This window comes from Anomaloglossus baeobatrachus, chromosome 12, assembly GCF_048569485.1.
Source record: "Anomaloglossus baeobatrachus isolate aAnoBae1 chromosome 12, aAnoBae1.hap1, whole genome shotgun sequence".
Taxonomy (NCBI): domain Eukaryota; kingdom Metazoa; phylum Chordata; class Amphibia; order Anura; family Aromobatidae; genus Anomaloglossus; species Anomaloglossus baeobatrachus.
Window position 1 is genome coordinate 29,077,482 of NC_134364.1, and position 17,642 is coordinate 29,095,123.

At 46.1% G+C, this 17,642-nt stretch overlaps 1 protein-coding gene across 1 annotated transcript in view; it reads left to right on the forward strand.

Moving 5' to 3' along the window:
- DCAF5 (DDB1 and CUL4 associated factor 5) overlaps nt 1-17,642 on the forward strand; it is a 133,158-nt gene that overhangs the window by 72,019 nt on the left and 43,497 nt on the right. The window contains exon 5 of the mRNA XM_075329842.1: nt 2,281-2,410. Within this exon, the coding sequence (XP_075185957.1) occupies nt 2,281-2,410 (130 nt within the window). The remainder of the gene's footprint in view (nt 1-2,280; nt 2,411-17,642) is intronic.

The following is a 17,642-nucleotide window of genomic DNA, read 5'->3' on the forward strand; positions in this document are numbered from 1 at the left end:
ATGTGTGACAGTACCTTAAGGAGGACTTCACTGTCCATTGTTTATACATCTGTTCACTCGTGCTTGGTTAACCCTTTCTTGAACATACAGCTTAGGATCATATTATGGCGTCTGTGCGATTGCCATATAGACACAGATAATTATGCAACTACATCTATATTTTGATTATTTACATACACAGATAATCTTATTACATTTGTACAAACAACCTATAGCCCAGGCTACCTCCACAATAGCACAAGGCGCAAAGCTTTAAGAAAACCTATCTCTGATCCAGGCTACATAGCAAAGCTGAAAGGTGAGCTACAGACAGAAGGAAATACAAGATTACTGTACGGGGATGGACCCCCGTTTAACAACAGAGACCTCTTTTGATTTCACAGATTACTTTTATTTTTGAACCCCCCCCCCCACAAAGTTACAGCAAGCTTACAAATTTACAGTCTCTTTAACCTTTGGTGGTTGTAGCTCATAGTTGGTGGGTTGATACTTTAGATCGTGAGGATTGTCACAGATCGGATATTGTCCAAAATGGTTGGCTTTTTCCCACAAACTATCTGTGCTGCTAAGTGTCTCGGGGTTGAAGGGGTTTTCCGACTACCACAGCGTACACCGCACTGTTACCTGGTGACTGAATAACCTCTTGGCCACCCTCAACTTTGTACATAGAACCATGTAAATGTAGCAGTACCAAAGTACAATTTCTGGCCACAAGGAAGTCCAAAGAGTCCAGGTTTTTTTTTGTAGAGGAACATTGTCTTCATGGCTTACACACACAAGCTGGAGTAGTGCAGTCACGCTTAAAGTGATCCTTACCAAATGCTTTAAGGGGTTTCCACGCATTTTTTTTAGTCCACATACATGTTCTGTAAAAAAAAAATAAATAAAAAAATAGTAATAAAACAATTATCCTTACTTTACCCCCGGAGTCTCTCCATGTTGTGTTATAGCTTCTGCCCTTGGTATTTATTAATATGGCTGCAATGGAGACATTCAGAGCAGATAACTGCTTACAGCCCATCGCTGACCTGACTAGTCTCACGCCGTCTACCCTCTCCTCACTGCTAGGCTGTAGTGGTCGTATGTTGCTGTTTTGATGACCATGTTGCTGCTATTTTATTAGAGTGGCAGGCAGTAATGTAAGACTGGGTTGTAGCTCTTCTGCTGTGACCCAAAGATCAGATCACGAGATGCCAGGATACCGTGTATACAGCCTTAAGGGGGCTTTACACGCAACAACATCGCTAACGAGATGTCGTTGGGGTCATGGAATTCGTGATGCACATCCAGCCTCGTTAGCGACGTCATTGCGTGTGACACGTACAAGCGACCGCTAACGATCAAAATTACTCACCAAATCGTTGATCGTTGACACTTCGTTCATTTCCCAAATGTCGTTGCTGGTTCAGGACGCAGGTTGTTTGTCGTTCCTGAGGCAGCACACATCGCTACGTGTAACACCCCGGGAACGACTAACAACACCGTACCTGCGTCCTCCGGCAATGAGGTGGGAGTGACTTTCATGCGGCTGCTCTCCGCTCCTCCGCTTCTATTGGACGCCTGCCATGTGATGTCGCTGTGACGCCGCACAAACCGCCCCCTTAGAAAAGAGGTTGTTCGCCGGCCACAGCGACGTCGCTAGGAAGGTATGTGTGATGGGTACTAGCGATTTGCCCAAGACGCACAAACGACGGGGACAAGTGCTTTCACGAGCGACATCGCTAGCAATGTCGCTTCGTGTAAAGCAGCCTTTACCCAGAAATTCAGGAAATCAGAGAGAGTGAAGTAAAATGTAAGAATAAAACTTCTTACCTTGCTGCAGCTGAAATTTCACTGTCTCAAGAGACCCCAAAACTTCTTCCGAATAGGCTGGCTGGCCACGGCCTCACGTTGGGCGCCAAAAACTGTTGTAACTGTTCTGCTCTGACCTAAAGGTCAGATTGCGGGATCACCAGCGAGGTCCTAATTGAATTAGGCCTCTAGGATAGCAAACGCTTCGAGAAAGGAAATGTACACTTGATGTGAGCAAAATCAGTTTTGTGTTTATTTTCCAGTGCATCCATAATTTATACCATTTACAAACCAATGTAATATTGTATAAAATGTTTCCTTGGACGTTTATCTGTTGCCCTCCCCCACCCCATGCGTTTTTTTTGTTATTTTTAATTAAACAGAGCAGTTTCTGTGGACTCAAGAGAAAACTAAAAGTGGACGAGCGCGGTAACTTACTACTCCTGATGGCTTTGATATCACTGATTAATGTCTTTCTTTTCTCCTCAGATCCTTTCTGTTTGGCTCACTATCCCTCGGCCTTTCATAGTGTTATGTTTAACCCTGTTGAGCCCAGGCTGCTGGCCACTGCCAATTCCAAGGAAGGTGTCGGACTCTGGGACATCAGAAAGCCTCACACGTAAGATTTAGGTCTAATTTTGTTGCTATGAATTTTCTGATCTACTACTCGCTCTTATGTTTTCTTTTGTTTTGTTTAAGGATAAATATGATCAGGCCTAATACAGTGAAAATAGCAATTGTAAAATTGAATAATTCTGCAAATGTGTTCCTTTACTAATGATGAACTGCTCAACTTTCCTCATTCAGCGATGCACTTAGAAGTGAACTTTCTAAGGCGTCTTTCACACGTCCGTGTCTCCGGTACGTGTTTGGTCTGTTTCCTCACGTACCGGAGATACGGGCACACGTAGACCCATTAAAATCATGTTCTGCCATGGACCTAGTGTACGTGTGGAGCATATGTGTGCCCGTGTGCTCCACACGTTAACATATCCGTTTTTCTCCGGCATCACGGGTGTCACACGGAATGCAAACGGACCACAATGAGATGTTCCGTGTGACACACGTCGGAGAAAACACACGTGTTTGAGAAAAAAAAAAATCTTTACTCACTTTCTCCAGCCCTGCAGTCTCTGCTGTCACTTGCTTCCGACCGCCGCTCATTGCATATTCACTTCATTGCGGCCGGAAGCAGCAGCAGCTGGGAGTCGGCAGGACCGGAGACCGAAGATCAGCACCACGGACAGCGACGCCAGGGACAGTTGAGCAGAAAGTTCCCGTTCTCCGTGTGTTATCACAGATAACACACGGAGAACACACGTGAGCCATAAACACGGCTCACGGAGGGCAAAACGCACCTTTGACACATCTGTGAAAAAACGTGTGTGGTTTTTCACAGACGTGTGAAAGAGGCCCAAGGCGGCTTTCACACATCAGTTTTTTGCCATCAGGCACAATCCGGCAAAAACATGAAAAACGGATCCGGTGTCTGTTGCCGCCGGATCCGTTTTTTTTTTTCCCCCATAGACTTTCATTAGCGCCGGATGGCCTTGCGTTTCATCCGTTTTTTGCCGGACCGGCAAAATTGACTTGTCCAGCGGCCGGATGAAACTTTGAAGTGAATGTTTTTGTGTGCGGCAAAAAAAATCGATTGCCCCGGATCTGGCGCCATACGGTGTGTTTTATAATGGAAGCCTATGGACGCCGGATCCGGCAAAAAACAGATCCGGCCGCCGGATCCGTTTTTTTTTTAACTGAGCATGTTCAGTATCACACCGGATCTGTCAAAAAACTAAAGGAACTAATGGAAAAAACTGATGCAACTGATCCCTTTTTTCGCCGGATGCGTCGCATCAGTTTTTTTTGCCAGATCATGCCTGATGCCAAAAAACTGATGTGTGAAAGCAGCCTAAGCTCTGTCCTTACAGCCAGGTACTGGTTCAGGAAAGCTCAATGTGGTGAATTATCTAAGTTATAGTATTTACATTTAAAAGGATTAAATAATCTGATCTACAATACAATTTCCGTTGTACAGTACACAGTGCACAGTACACAGTAAATATTCCAATTTTGGAGGGCCTTGAAATTCTGCGTTTGGATAGTGCGTCTTTACGCACAATGGACACCGCACAATTTTACATCTCCAAATACTCAGTTAAAATACAGATAAGATCACAAGTGTGTATCTAGAAAATCATGTGATAACATAAATGGAGGTTTTCAATACTTTTTTCACCCCCTTGCCATACATCATAGCTCTTCAAAACAATACCATTTGTAATATATTAGATGTAAAGTATCTTGCTTTTATAAAAAACAATTCAGCTATTTATTCTTAACTTGCTAAAGCAAACACCCGACAAGGTATTTTCGTGGTGCACAAATATTGGGCACAGGCTAGATGCACTTCAAAATACCAAAAACAATCCTCACTTGTCGAAGCTGCGCTTCCTCAATTCTGTTCCCCACTGGTCATTGTGTACAGGGCTGCAGAGGGGACCTACAAGTGTATCTCAATAAATTAGAATATCATCAAAAAGGTAATTTATTATCGTAATTCAATGGAAAAAGGGAAACGCATATATTATACAGTGTCCCCACCCATATCCTGTCCACCGCCATTAACTTGAGAACGGCGGCAGCTATAGGCATAGAAGTGCTGTCTAGGTATAGTAAAGCAGCCATCCGCTATGCAATGAAACCACCTATAGCGCCACCTGGTGGAAAACAACGGAGTTAGCATTTTTATCTCAACAACAGAACGAGATAGAGAAAAAGTGAATTATAAAGTTGTAGGGCATCATCAATTCAATATGAATCGACACCTTGCATACAGAAATGCTATGATTAGAACGTGTAATGCTCACAAGGCTGCGGACGTGAAGCGATACCTCATGGAGACCTTCCTACAAGTCTTTGGGTATGGTGGCTGTGTGGAGTGGCCTCCACGATCACCTGACCTGACCCCATTGGACTTCTTTCTGTGAGGTCACATCAAACAGCAGGTGTATGCGACCCCTCCACCAACATTGCAGGACCTACGACGACGTATCACAGATGCTTGTGCAAACGTGTCACCTACCATATTGCACAACGTGCAGCAAGATACAGTATGCTGTGCAGAGCCCAGATGTGCATTGCAGCTGACGGGGGCCACGTTGAGCATCAAAGTTAAATGAGCGCCCTAAGCGTGACCAGCATTCAATGTTTTGGGGGGGTCATGGGTTTCATATCATAGCATTTCTGTATGCAAGGTGTCAATTCGTATTGAATTGATGATGTTCTACAATTTTTTAATTCACTTTTTTTCTCTATCTCGTTCCGTTTTCGAGATAAAAATGCTAACTCCGTTGTTTTCCACCAGGTGGCGCTATAGGTGGTTTCATTGCGCAGCGCATGGCTACTTTACTATACCTAGACACCACTTCTATGCCTATAGCTGCCGCCGTTCTCAAGTTAATGGCGGTGGACAGGATATGCGTGGACACACTGTATAGAGTCATTACACACAGAGGGATCTATTTTACATGTATATTATATAGAGTCATTACACACAGAGGGATCTATTTCAAGTGTTTATTTCTGTTAATGTTGATGATTATGGCTTACATCCAATGAAAACCCAAAAGTCATTATCTCAGAAAATTAGAATATTATATAAGACCAACTGATAAAATGATTTTACACTCAGAAATGTTGGCACCTACTGAAAAGTCTGTACAGTAAATGCCTCAATACTTAGTCTTAGCTCCTTTTGCATGAATTACTGCATCAATGCGGCAATGTGGCATGGAGGTGATCAGCCTGTGGCAGTGCTGAGGTGTTATGGAAGCCCAGGTTGCTTTCATAGCAGCCTTCAGCTCGTCTGCATTGTTGTCTGCATTGTTGGGTCTGGTGTCTCTCATAGATTCTCTATGGGGTTTAGGTCAGGTGAGTTTGCTGGCCAATCAAGCACAGTGATACTGTAGTTATTAAACCAGGTATTGGTACTTTTGGCAGTGTGGACAGGTGCCAAGTCCTGCTGGAAAATGAAATCTCCATCTCCAAAAACCTTGTCAGCAAAGGGAAGCAAAATGTCCTGGTAGACGACTGCGCTGACTTTAGTCTTGATAAAACACAGTGGAGCTACACCAGCAGATGACATGGCTCCCCAAACCATCACTGATTGTGGAGACTTCACACTAGACCTCAGCAGCTTGGATTGTGGCCTCTCCACTCTTCCTCCAGACTCTGGGACCGCGAGTTCCAAATAAAATGCTAAATTTTCTTCCATCTGAAAACAACACCTTGGACACTGAGAACAGTCCAGGTCTTTTTCTCCTTGGCCCAGGTAAGACGCTTCTGGCGATGTCTATTGGTCATGAGTGGCTGACACAAGGAATGTGACATTTGTAGTCCATGTCCTGGATACGTCTGTGTGTGGTGGCTCTTGAAGCACTGACTCCAGCAGCGTCCACTCCTTGTGAATCTCCCCCAAATGTTTGAATGGCTTTTTCTTAAAAATCCTATCAAGGCTGCAGATAACCCAGTTGCTTGTGCACCATTTTCTACCACACTTTTTCCTTCCACTCAACTTTCCATTAATATGCTTGGATACATCACTCTGGGAACAGCCATCTTCTTTAGCAATGACCTTTTGTGGCTCACCCTCCTTGTGGAGTGTGTCAATGACTGCCTTGTGGACATCTGTCAAGTCAGCAGTCTTCCCCATGATTCTGTAGCCTACGAACCAGACTAAGGGACCATTTTAAACGTTTAGGAAGCCTTTGTAGGTGTTTTGTAGTAATTATTCGAATTTTCTGAGTTAATGACTTTTTGGGTTTTCATTGGCTGTAAGCCGTAATCATCAACATTAACAGAAATAAACATGTGAAATAGATCCCTCTGTGTGTAATGACTCTATATAATATATAGGAATAGATCCCTCTGTGTGTAATGACTCTATAGGAATAGATCCCTCTGTGTGTAATGACTCTATATAATATATAGGAATAGATCCCTCTGTGTGTAATGACTCTATATAATATATAGGAATAGATCCCTCTGTGTGTAATGACTCTATATAATATATGGGAATAGATCCCTCTGTGTGTAATGACTCTATATAATATATAGGAATAGATCCCTCTGTGTGTAATGACTCTATATAATATATAGGAATAGATCCCTCTTTGTGTAACAACTCTATATAATATATAGGAATAGATCCCTCTGTGTGTAATGACTCTATATAATATATAGGAATAGAGCCCTCTGTGTGTAATGACTCTTTATAATATATAGGAATAGATCCCTCTGTGTGTAATGACTCTATATAATATAATAGGAATAGATCCCTCTGTGTGTAATGACTCTATATAATATATAGGAATAGATCCCTCTGTGTGTAATGATAATATATAGGAATAGATCCCTCTGTGTGTAATGACTCTATATAATATATAGGAATAGATCCCTCTGTGTGTAATGACTCTATATAATATATGGGAATAGATCCCTCTGTGTGTAATGACTCTATATAATATATAGGAATAGATCCCTCTGTGTGTAATGACTCTATATAATATATAGGAATAGATCCCTCTGTGTGTAATGACTATATAATATATAGGAATAGATCCCTTTGTGTGTAATGACTCTATATAATATATAGGAATAGATCCCCCTGTGTGTAATGACTCTATATAATATATAGGAATAGATCCCTCTGTGTGTAATGACTCTATATAATATATAGGAATAGATCCCTCTGTGTGTAATGACTCTATATAATATATAGGAATAGATCCCTCTGTGTGTAATGACTCTATATAATATATGGGAATAGATCCCTCTGTGTGTAATGACTCTATCTATATATATAATTGCCTTATTCTGTCTGTCTGTCTGTCTGTCTTGCTCCAAAATTGTGTCCTTACGGTGACACAAAGCTGATTGGCCGCTGGGCTCGCCATGGCCCCACCCCCCCGCACGGATTGGCCGCTCGCCTCGCCTCGGCTCCGCCCCCCCCACGGATTGGTCGCTCGCCTCGGTCTGGCCCCGCCCTCCGCATGGATTGGCTGCTCGCCCCGGCCCTCCGCACGCATCGCCAGACATAACCTTGCGCTGCTGGGATCGTGACGGAGCCGGTGAACGCTGGTAACCATTATACACATCGGGTAACTAAGGTCCCTTAGTTACCCGATGTGTATCATAGTTACCAGCGTACACCGGCTCCCGGTACACATGTGCAGGGAGCCGGCATTATACTCCTCTCCCCCCAGGACTACTCCTCCTATTATAGTCCTCCTATTATACTCCTCTCTGAGTATAATAGGAGAACTATTATAGCATGGGGGATGGAGCACGATGGGGTGCGCAGCATGGGGGATGTAGCACCATGGGGGGTGCGCAGCATGGGGGATGTAGCACGATGGGGACTGCGCAGCATGGGGGATGGAGCACGATGGGGAGTGTGCAGCATGGGGGATGGAGCACGATGGGGGGTGCGCAGCATGGGGGATGGAGCACGATGGGGGGGTGCGCAGCATGGGGGATGGAGCACGATGGGGGGTGCGCAGCATGGGAGATGGAGCACGATGGGGGGGTGCGCAACATGGGGAATGGAGCACGATGGGGAATGTGCAGCATGGAGGATGGAGCACAATAGGGAGTGCGCAGCATGGGGGATGGAGCACGATGGGGAGTGCGCAGCATGGGGGATGGAGCACGATAGGGGTACGCAGCATGGGGGATGGAGCACGATGGGGGGTGCGCAGCATGGGGGATGTAGCACAATGGGGAGTGTGCAGCATGGGGGATGGAGCACGATGGGGGGTGCGCAGCATGGGGGATGGAGCACGATGGGGGGGTGCGCAGCATGGGGGATGGAGCACGATGGGGGGTGCGCAGCATGGGGGATGGAGCACGATGGGGAGTGCGCAGCATGGAGGATGGAGCACGATGGGGAGTGCGCAGCATGGGGGATGGAGCACGATGGGGAGTGCGCAGCATGGGGGATGGAGCACGATGGGGGGTGCGTAGCATCAGGGATGGAGCACGATGGGGAATGCGCAGCATAGGGGATGGAGCACGATGGGGGTTGGGCAGCATGGGGGATGGAGCACGATGGGGGGTGCGCAGCATGGGGGATGGAGCACGATGGGGAGTGCGCAGCATGTAGGATGGAGCACGATGGGGAGTGCGCAGCATGGGGGATGGAGCACGATGGGGAGTGCGCAGCATGGGGGATGGAGCACGATGGGGGGTGCGCAGCATCGGGGATGGAGCACGATGGGGAATGCGCAGCATGGGGGGTGGAGCACGATGGGGGTTGGGCAGCATGGGGGATGGAGCACGATGGGGGGTGCGCAGCATGGGGGATGGAGCACGATGGGGAGTGCGCAGCATGGGGGATGGAGCACGATGGGGGGTGCGCAGCATGGGGGATGGAGCACGATGGGGAATGCGCAGCATAGGGGGTGGAGCACGATGGGGGCTGGGCAGCATGGGGGATGGAGCACGATGGGGAGTGCGCAGCATGGGGGATGGAGCACGATGGGGGGTGCGCAGCATGGGGGATGGAGCACGATGGGGAATGCGCAGCATAGGGGGTGGAGCACGATGGGGGCTGGGCAGCATGGAGGATGGAGCACGATGGGGAGTGCGCAGCATGGGGGATGGAGCACGATGGGGAGTGCGCAGCATGGGGGATGGAGCACGATGGGGGGTGCGCAGCATGGGGGATGGAGCACGATGGGAGGTGCACACCTCCCCCCAACACACACACACAACACACCACACACACACTGGGAACCACAAACACCGCCCTACACAGACACCCACACACACAGACAACGCCACACACACACAACACCCAACACACAAACACTGCGGCATACATAAATATACGCACATACCGCACAACACACACATTGCACAAAACATACCTCCCCCCAAAACACACCACACACACACACAAACTGCGCAACACACACACACACACAACGCTACAGACACACAGCGCTCCACAAACAACGCAACACACATACAACACCGCTCTCACCCCCCGTCACACCCAGACAACACCCAGAACATGTACAGCTCCTACACAAACACTTGGTAACTACACACAACAACATCTATATATATATATATATATATATAACAAAAATCATACATGAACTACACAATACGTAAATTCTAGAATACCCGATGCGTAGAATCGGGCCACCTTCTAGTATAATATAATAGGAATAGATCCCTCTGTGTGTAATGACTCTATATAATATATGGATATAGATCCCTCTGTGTGTAATGACTCTATATAATATATGCGCTTCACTTTTTGTGTTTAATTACTGAAATAAATTAACTTTTTGATGATATTCTAATTTATTGAGATGCACTTGTACAACAATCATTCATTGGGTTAAGGTAGACTGCACAAAACCCCAGCCCAGTGATTGGTTGCAGCAGTCATGTGTTGTAGACGTGACATCACTGCTGGAGCCCTGTAAACAAAGAGCTATGGAAAATGTCTTAAGAAGGCAAATTTATTAAGCACTGCTGACTTTATTTTAAATTTATTTTTTTTGCCTGTCTTCCAATTTTTAAGAAATTAGGTTTTTTTTTTTGTTTTTTTTAAAGTAAATGAATTAGGAATAATAATGATTTTGATGTAATAATTCCTTTGAAAATAGGTGAAATAAATCCATGTTGCATTTTCGCCACTAGGTGGCATCAGCTGCCCATTCGGTGGGAGGCTTTGCTCCGTGACCACAGTATTAAAAAAAAAAAATATATATATATATATATATATATTGCTGGCTTGTCCTGACAAGAAGGCTTCCAGACTTCACAGGGAGCCACATTCTTGGGATTTCTATCCTTGCTTGGAAAGCAGGATTTATCAAACATGACACCCTATTTACACTGTGCCTCAGGCTGGGAATACAACAAGGAGTGCAGAAAGTCAGGCACTTGGTGAGGTATACGCATACTTAAAACAGTTGATCTTATAAGGAAGAGGAGTGTGTGAGTTGTACATCTATGTATGCTAATGTTAGCTCACCTCGACACCACAGAACAAATCAAGCTTATACAAGGTCACTTGTCCCATCTATCCTCTAATAGTGCTGGATTACACAGTAATGATTACTCCACGCACCACTACAAATTGGATGTTTTAACGGAATACTTATCTGCCTTACTGTGACTATTGTATCCACGTTTAGAGCGGTCGCCTCCACCATGTACTCAGCGTCTGTGATGTTACATCATTGCATTACAAAAGCTACCGCCCTCCAATGACCCAAATGCTTAATCAGATCTGTTATATACAAAAAAGTCAGCTAGTCTTTTAATTCTTTAATGATCAGTGATACACCTTTTTATGGCTGTCATTAAGGGGCTTTATTTCTTCACTCTCTATTTTTTTTTTTTTAGCTAAAGAGAATCAACCACCAGGATTTTCCTCTATAGACTAAAGCCAGTGCTATACTGGCACTACCATGCTGATTCTATACATACCTTTAGTTGTGAGATCGGATGTATACTTTCTGAAATATAGGCAAATAAAGGGTTTGAAATGCGCTGTTACTTGATTGATAGCAGCTACAGAATATCTAATAGGTGGGTCGGGTTTTGCTAGTTATTCCTGCCCCTGTCTGTTGCCTGTTCTTCCTCCCACTGTCCTTCCTACCCTGTCCTTGCTCCCCCCGTCTTTGCTCCCCCCCGTCTTTGCTCCCCCCCGTCCTTGCTCCCCCCGTCTTTGCTCCCCCCCATCTTTGCTCCCCCCGTCCTTGCTCCCCCCGTCCTTGCTCCGCCCCCATCCTTGCTCCGCCCCCGTCCTTTATCCGCCCCCGTCCTTTATCCGCCCCCGTCCTTTATCCGCCCCCGTCCTTGCTCCCCCCGTCCTTGCTCCCCCCCGTCCTTGCTCCCCCCGTCCTTGCTCCCCCCGTCCTTTCTCCCCCCCGTCCTTTCTCCCCCCGTCCTTGCTCCCCCCCGTCCTTGCTCCCCCCGTCCTTGCTCCCCCGCCGTCCTTGCTCCCCCCCCGTCCTTGCTCCCCCCCGTCCTTGCTCCCCCCCTCCGTCCTTGCTCCCCCTCCGTCCTTGCTCCCCTTCCGTCCTTGCTCCCCCTCCGTCCTTGCTCCCCCTCCGTCCTTGCTCCCCCTCCGTCCTTGCTCCCCCTCCGTCCTTGCTCCCCCCGTCCTTGCTCCCCCCCGTCCTTGCTCCCCCCCGTCCTTGCTCCCCCCAGTCCTTGCTCCCCCCCGTCCTTGCTCCCCCCCGTCCTTGCTCCCCCGTCCTTGCTCCCCCCCGTCCTTGCTCCCCCCGTCCTTGCTCCCCCCGTCCTTGCTCCCCCCCGTCCTTGCTCCCCCCGTCCTTGCTCCCCCCCGTCCTTGCTCCCCCCCCCGTCCTTGCTCCCTCCCCCGTCCTTGCTCCCTCCCCGTCCTTGCTCCCTCCCCGTCCTTGCTCCCTCCCCGTCCTTGCTCCCTCCCCGTCCTTGCTCCCTCCCCGTCCTTGCTCCCCCCCCCCGTCCTAGCTCTCCCCCGTCCTAGCTCTCCCCCCGTCCTAGCTCCCCCCGTCCTAGCTCCCCCCCGTCCTAGCTCCCCCCCCCGTTCTAGCTCCCCCCGTTCTAGCTCCCCCCGTCCTAGCTCCCCCCGTTCTAGCTCCCCCCCGTCCTAGCTCCCCTCCGTCCTAGCTCCCCCCCGTCCTTGCTCCCTCCGTCCTAGCTCCCCCCCGTCCTAGCTCCCCCCCGTCCTAGCTCCCCCCCGTCCTTGCTCCCCCCCGTCCTTGCTCCCTCCTGTCCTTGCTCCCCCCCCCCCGTCCTTGCTCCCCCCCGTCCTTGCCCACCCCCGTCCTTGCCCATCCGTCCTTGCTCCCCCCAGTCCTTGCTCCCCCCCGTCCCTGCTCCCCCCCGTTTTTGCTCCCCCCGTCCTCGCTCCCCCTGTCTCTGTTATTACTGGGGAAGGAAGGAGGGAGGAAGAACAAGCAGGCAGACGGGCGGTAATAACTAGCAAACCTCGACCCACCTATTAGAAATTTGATTGATAGCAGCTACAGAATAACCGTGCATTGCACAAACTTTACTTGCCTGTATTTCAGAAAGTATACATCCGATCTCACAACTAAAGATATGTATAGAATCAGCGTGATAGCGCCAGTATAACACTGGCTTTAGTTCATATATGAAAATCCTGGTGGTTGGTCCTCTTTAAGGAAAAATTATATAGCGCCTCCCAGTGGTTGCATGGTGAATGTGTATCAGCTGCATAGGCCACAGTTTGTGTAAGCAGCAATAATGATCGATTGACCCCGTGTGAAACTATGTAGATACTGCTATAGTTAACAGCTCTCATAGGCGCCCTCTTTAACCCCAATGACACTCATGAGAAACTTTCACGAGGTGCCGATGGTTGATTTGAGAGGTTTTCCCCGCTATGGTGGCCTGTTAGTCACTGCCATAAGCCAGGTCTAACAGGCAGTGTGTCAGTATAAGGGTATGTGCGCACGTTGCTTTTTACCTGCTTTTTACCTGCTTTTTTGCTGCTTTTTCTTCTGCGCTGTTTAATGCCAAAATGGATGTGTTCTTCTATTCAAGCAAAGTCTATGGGAATTTGGGTTTCTTGTTCACACTATGTTGTTCAAAATGCTGCCTTTTTGAGGCAGAACTTTGGTCAAAAACTCAGCTTTTCAAAGAAGCAACATGTCAATTGTTTTTGCCATTTGGGTTTTGCACTGCAAAGCTGAGTTTTTGACCAAAGTTCTGCCTCAAAAAGGCAGCATTTTGAACAACATAGTGTGAACAAGAAACCCAAATTCCCATAGACTTTGCTTGAATAGAAGAACACATCCATTTTGGCATTAAACAGCGCAGAAGAAAAAGCAGCAAAAAAGCAGGTAAAAAGCAGGTAAAAAGCAACGTGCGCACATACCCTAACACTGACGGTTCTCAGCTCTGTAGTTTGGAGGTATTCAGTAATCAAAGTGAAAAATGTTCAAGTCCCTTAATAGATCTAAGTGTAACATTAAAAAAAAAAGTTAAATAAAATTTGTAAACCTGCATAAAAAAAAATTGTGGAAAAGTGTTTCACCATTAAAAGCGCAGGTTTTATGTAAAATCCAAAAATAAACAAAAAACCCACATAATTGGTATAGTCTTGTCTGGAACGACCCTAGCTATAGTCGTGGCCAAAAGTGATTTGAACAAATACAGAAATTTAATACGGTATAACCTCCAGGCACCGATTACACGAATGGGTCATCGGTCAGGATTTGGCTAAGAAGCTGATATCCAGCTGCTGGGGGCGAAGGGAAGAAGTCTTAAAAAACTAAGGGTCATCACTGTAAATATTGGATCTTTCCATAAACTTGCTGTATTTGTTAATAAAAATGCTGATAATTGTCCTTGAGTAACCGGAGGAACATCAGACTAAAAGATTTAAAGAAACTGAAGCAGTAAACTGTGACAACCCAAATCTGTGTCAGTCTATAAACCTTTGTCCACAAGTGAATAAAACTGTCCCTTCACTTATCCTGTACACTGTGCATTGTAAAAAAGAATAAAAAGTGAAAAATGTACCATATTTTTCGGACTATAAGACGCACCCTGGCTTTAGAGGAGGAAAATAGGAAATTGAAATTTAAAGCAAAAAATGTGGTCATGACACACTGTTATGGGGCGAGGATCTGCTGCTGACACTGTTATGGGGGTAATGTCCCCAAATTCTCTACTAAGGTACCCCATCCTGGTAATGATCCTCCTGCCTTGTATATGATCCCCATCCTTGTATATATGTACCTCATCCTGGTATATATTCCCATCCTGCTATATACCGCCATCATGGTATATATTCCCATCCTGCTATATACTGCCATCATGGTATAGCCCCCATCCTGCTACATAGCACCATCCTGGTATATTCCCTTATCCTGCTATATACCCCCATCCATCCTGGTATATACACCCATCCATCCTGGTATATGGCCGCATGCTTCTATATACCCCAATCCTGCTATATGGCCTGTATCCTGTGGCACACAAAAAAATAAATGTTTATTCTCACCTTTCCACGCTCCATGCAGCATCGCTCGTCCTCCTGTCAGTGCCGGCAGCAGCGCCGCTGGAGTGTGGAGCCGTCACCGTTGTCTGCAGCAACGCTCGTCCTCCTGTCTGCCGGTCAGCTGACCTGTGTGGAGACTAGCGGTGTGCACAGGAATGACGTCATCGCTGTGCTCACCACTCTCTACACAGATCAACAGCCGGCAGACAGGAGGACGAGCGATGCTGCAGGAGAACGGTGCCGGGTGAGTATACTTATTCACTGCCCCCCGCGCTGATGATGATGCGCGGGGAGCAGTGAATACAGCCGCACATGATCACTCCGGGCTGTAGTTGCCAGGGGTGATCACACGGCAGGTTGTTTAGTATGCGCGCACCCCCCACCCATCATCCCGCCCACCTGTCAGCACCGGCTTGAGGGATGATGGGCGGGAGGATGGGCGTGCAAATGAAATGAGCGGGCCCATGTGGTCACGGCAGGCGCTGCTACAGCCTGCTCGTGCCGCCGATAACCCACTCCACCGCAGCCCTACATTCAGACTATAAGACGCACCCCCCACTTTCCCCCAACATTTGGGGGGGAAAAAGTGCGTCTTATAGTCCGGAAAATACGGTAGCTTTTTCATTATGATGGCATACAAAAAATAGAATAATATGCCTCCATCTGAACTTTCTTTTTCTTTTCTATGAGGTTGTGTCCATTCTTTCAGGTGCGCACAAATGTGTGGTTAACCACGGTTTTGTGCATTGTCAGAACAGAGGCCAGACAGAGTCCAAAGTCACTCCATTAGTCTCGTTATAGGGATTTTTTTTCTCTAAATGTATGGGTTTTCATCTGAATCACATTGTTAAGGGTGTTAGATGAACACCCCAAGGTAGATTTTCAGCACAGAGCACAGGATAAATGTTGACCTGGTCTTTAAAAGTAATCAAGAAATGTAATGTGCCACAAGATGGTAACAGTAAAAACTTCACCTCTCCCAAAATAACCATCCCGCACTCAGGTCTGTGATCTGTCAGTGGAGAAGTATGGAGGTTTCCACATTTTTTGTAGGTCGAAGACTATGAAAACATGACATGAATCCACCTTGAAAAAAAACAACAACAAAGCAATAAACTACAAAATCTGTGCTCCCAAATTCACACGCCAGCCTTCCACTGTGAGCTCTCCGTGTGCCTAACCCGCAGTCATCATCCACATGTTTGGCAGTGTTGTATCAATGAACAATTTATGGCGCTCGTCTAAAGCGGGCTTAACACACAACGACATCGCTAACGAGATGTCGTTGGGGTCACGGAATTCGTGACGCACATCCGACCTCATTAGCGACATTGTTGCGTTTAAAGCCCACTTAAGGACGCACAAGCTGGGCACAATGTATTGGGCTGGCATTTGCAGTTTTCACTCAGTAACATCCACTGTTATTTCTTAAAAAAAAAAACAAAAACAAAGAACCCCAAACATCGGCAAAGCCAAAGCCAAAATAGTCACAGCACCCATCGGTGAATTCAAGGAAAGTTGTAGTTCCTAGAATGGGGTTTCTTTTAGGGGTTTTCTGCTATTCTGAACCTCAGTAGCTCTGCAAATGGTGCCCACAAATTATTCCGGCAAAATTTGAGCACCAATAGTCAAATAGCGTTCCTCCTTTCTAAGCCTTGCCACGTGGCCAAACAGTTTCCGGGGCACGTGCAGTATTACTGCATTCAGGAGAAATTACACAGCAAGTTGTGGTGTCCATTTTATACATTTTGCACCTGTTTTTCTTTCATATTTTTTTTTTTTGGCAGAATATGTTATCAAAATGCTTGTTTCACCACAAGATGAATTTCTTCAGAGATATATTTTCTAAAATGGGGTCAATTGAGGCACCAAAGGGGCTCAAATGATAACCAAAATCTGCATTCCAAAAAACTAATAATTCTCCTTCCCTTCCGTATCATGTCATGTCATGTGCCCAAACAGTGTATGAAGACTTTAGAATATTGTTGCATTTTGTTGAAATTGCATAAATTGCGTCCATTTGTCTCCTCTTACTTATTGTAAAAATGAAAAAAAAAAATTCTAAGTCATCATTTTTAATGTAAAAAAATTAACTTTTTTCTTATTTTATCATTCCATTTTATGGTAATTCCTTTAATGCTCCTGAAGTATTAATAAACCTCCTGGCAAATATTTTGAATACCTTGAGGGGTGCAGATTTAAAAATATCACTTTTTGGGGTTTTAAAATATAGAGGTCCCTCAAAAGTGACTTCCAAACTAAACGGGTCCTTTAAAGCAAATGGGTTTTGTAAATTGAAGAAATGAAAAATCGCTGTCAAACTTTTAAGATTCCAACAAAGTAAAAGATATTTGAAAAATGATGTTGATGTAAAGTACACATGGGATATTTTCTTTATCAACTTTTGGACTGTATGGGAAGAGTATAAGAATTCACAGTTTTAAAATGACAACAAGTTTTTCCAAATTTTTGTCAAATTTTTAGCTACTTTAATAAACGCAAATCTCGTCGACCTAAATTTATCACCATCATTATATCTTGTGTGCGTTCAGCTTACAAATTGCTCTAATATTTAACGTTACGAGGCTCTTTTGATAAATTGGGTGTAGACGCGCACATAGAAACACGCAGTGGTTACTTTGGTTTATAAATAAAGAATTTTTAAAAAAAATCACAACAAACCAAGGGCAGACAGACATAAGCCTAATTTGCATAACAGTAAATATTGGGGGGGGGGGGACCGACTACAAATACAAGAAAAACTCCAATCAGCCTACCCAAGCCAGGATGTGGATCTAAACATTTTACT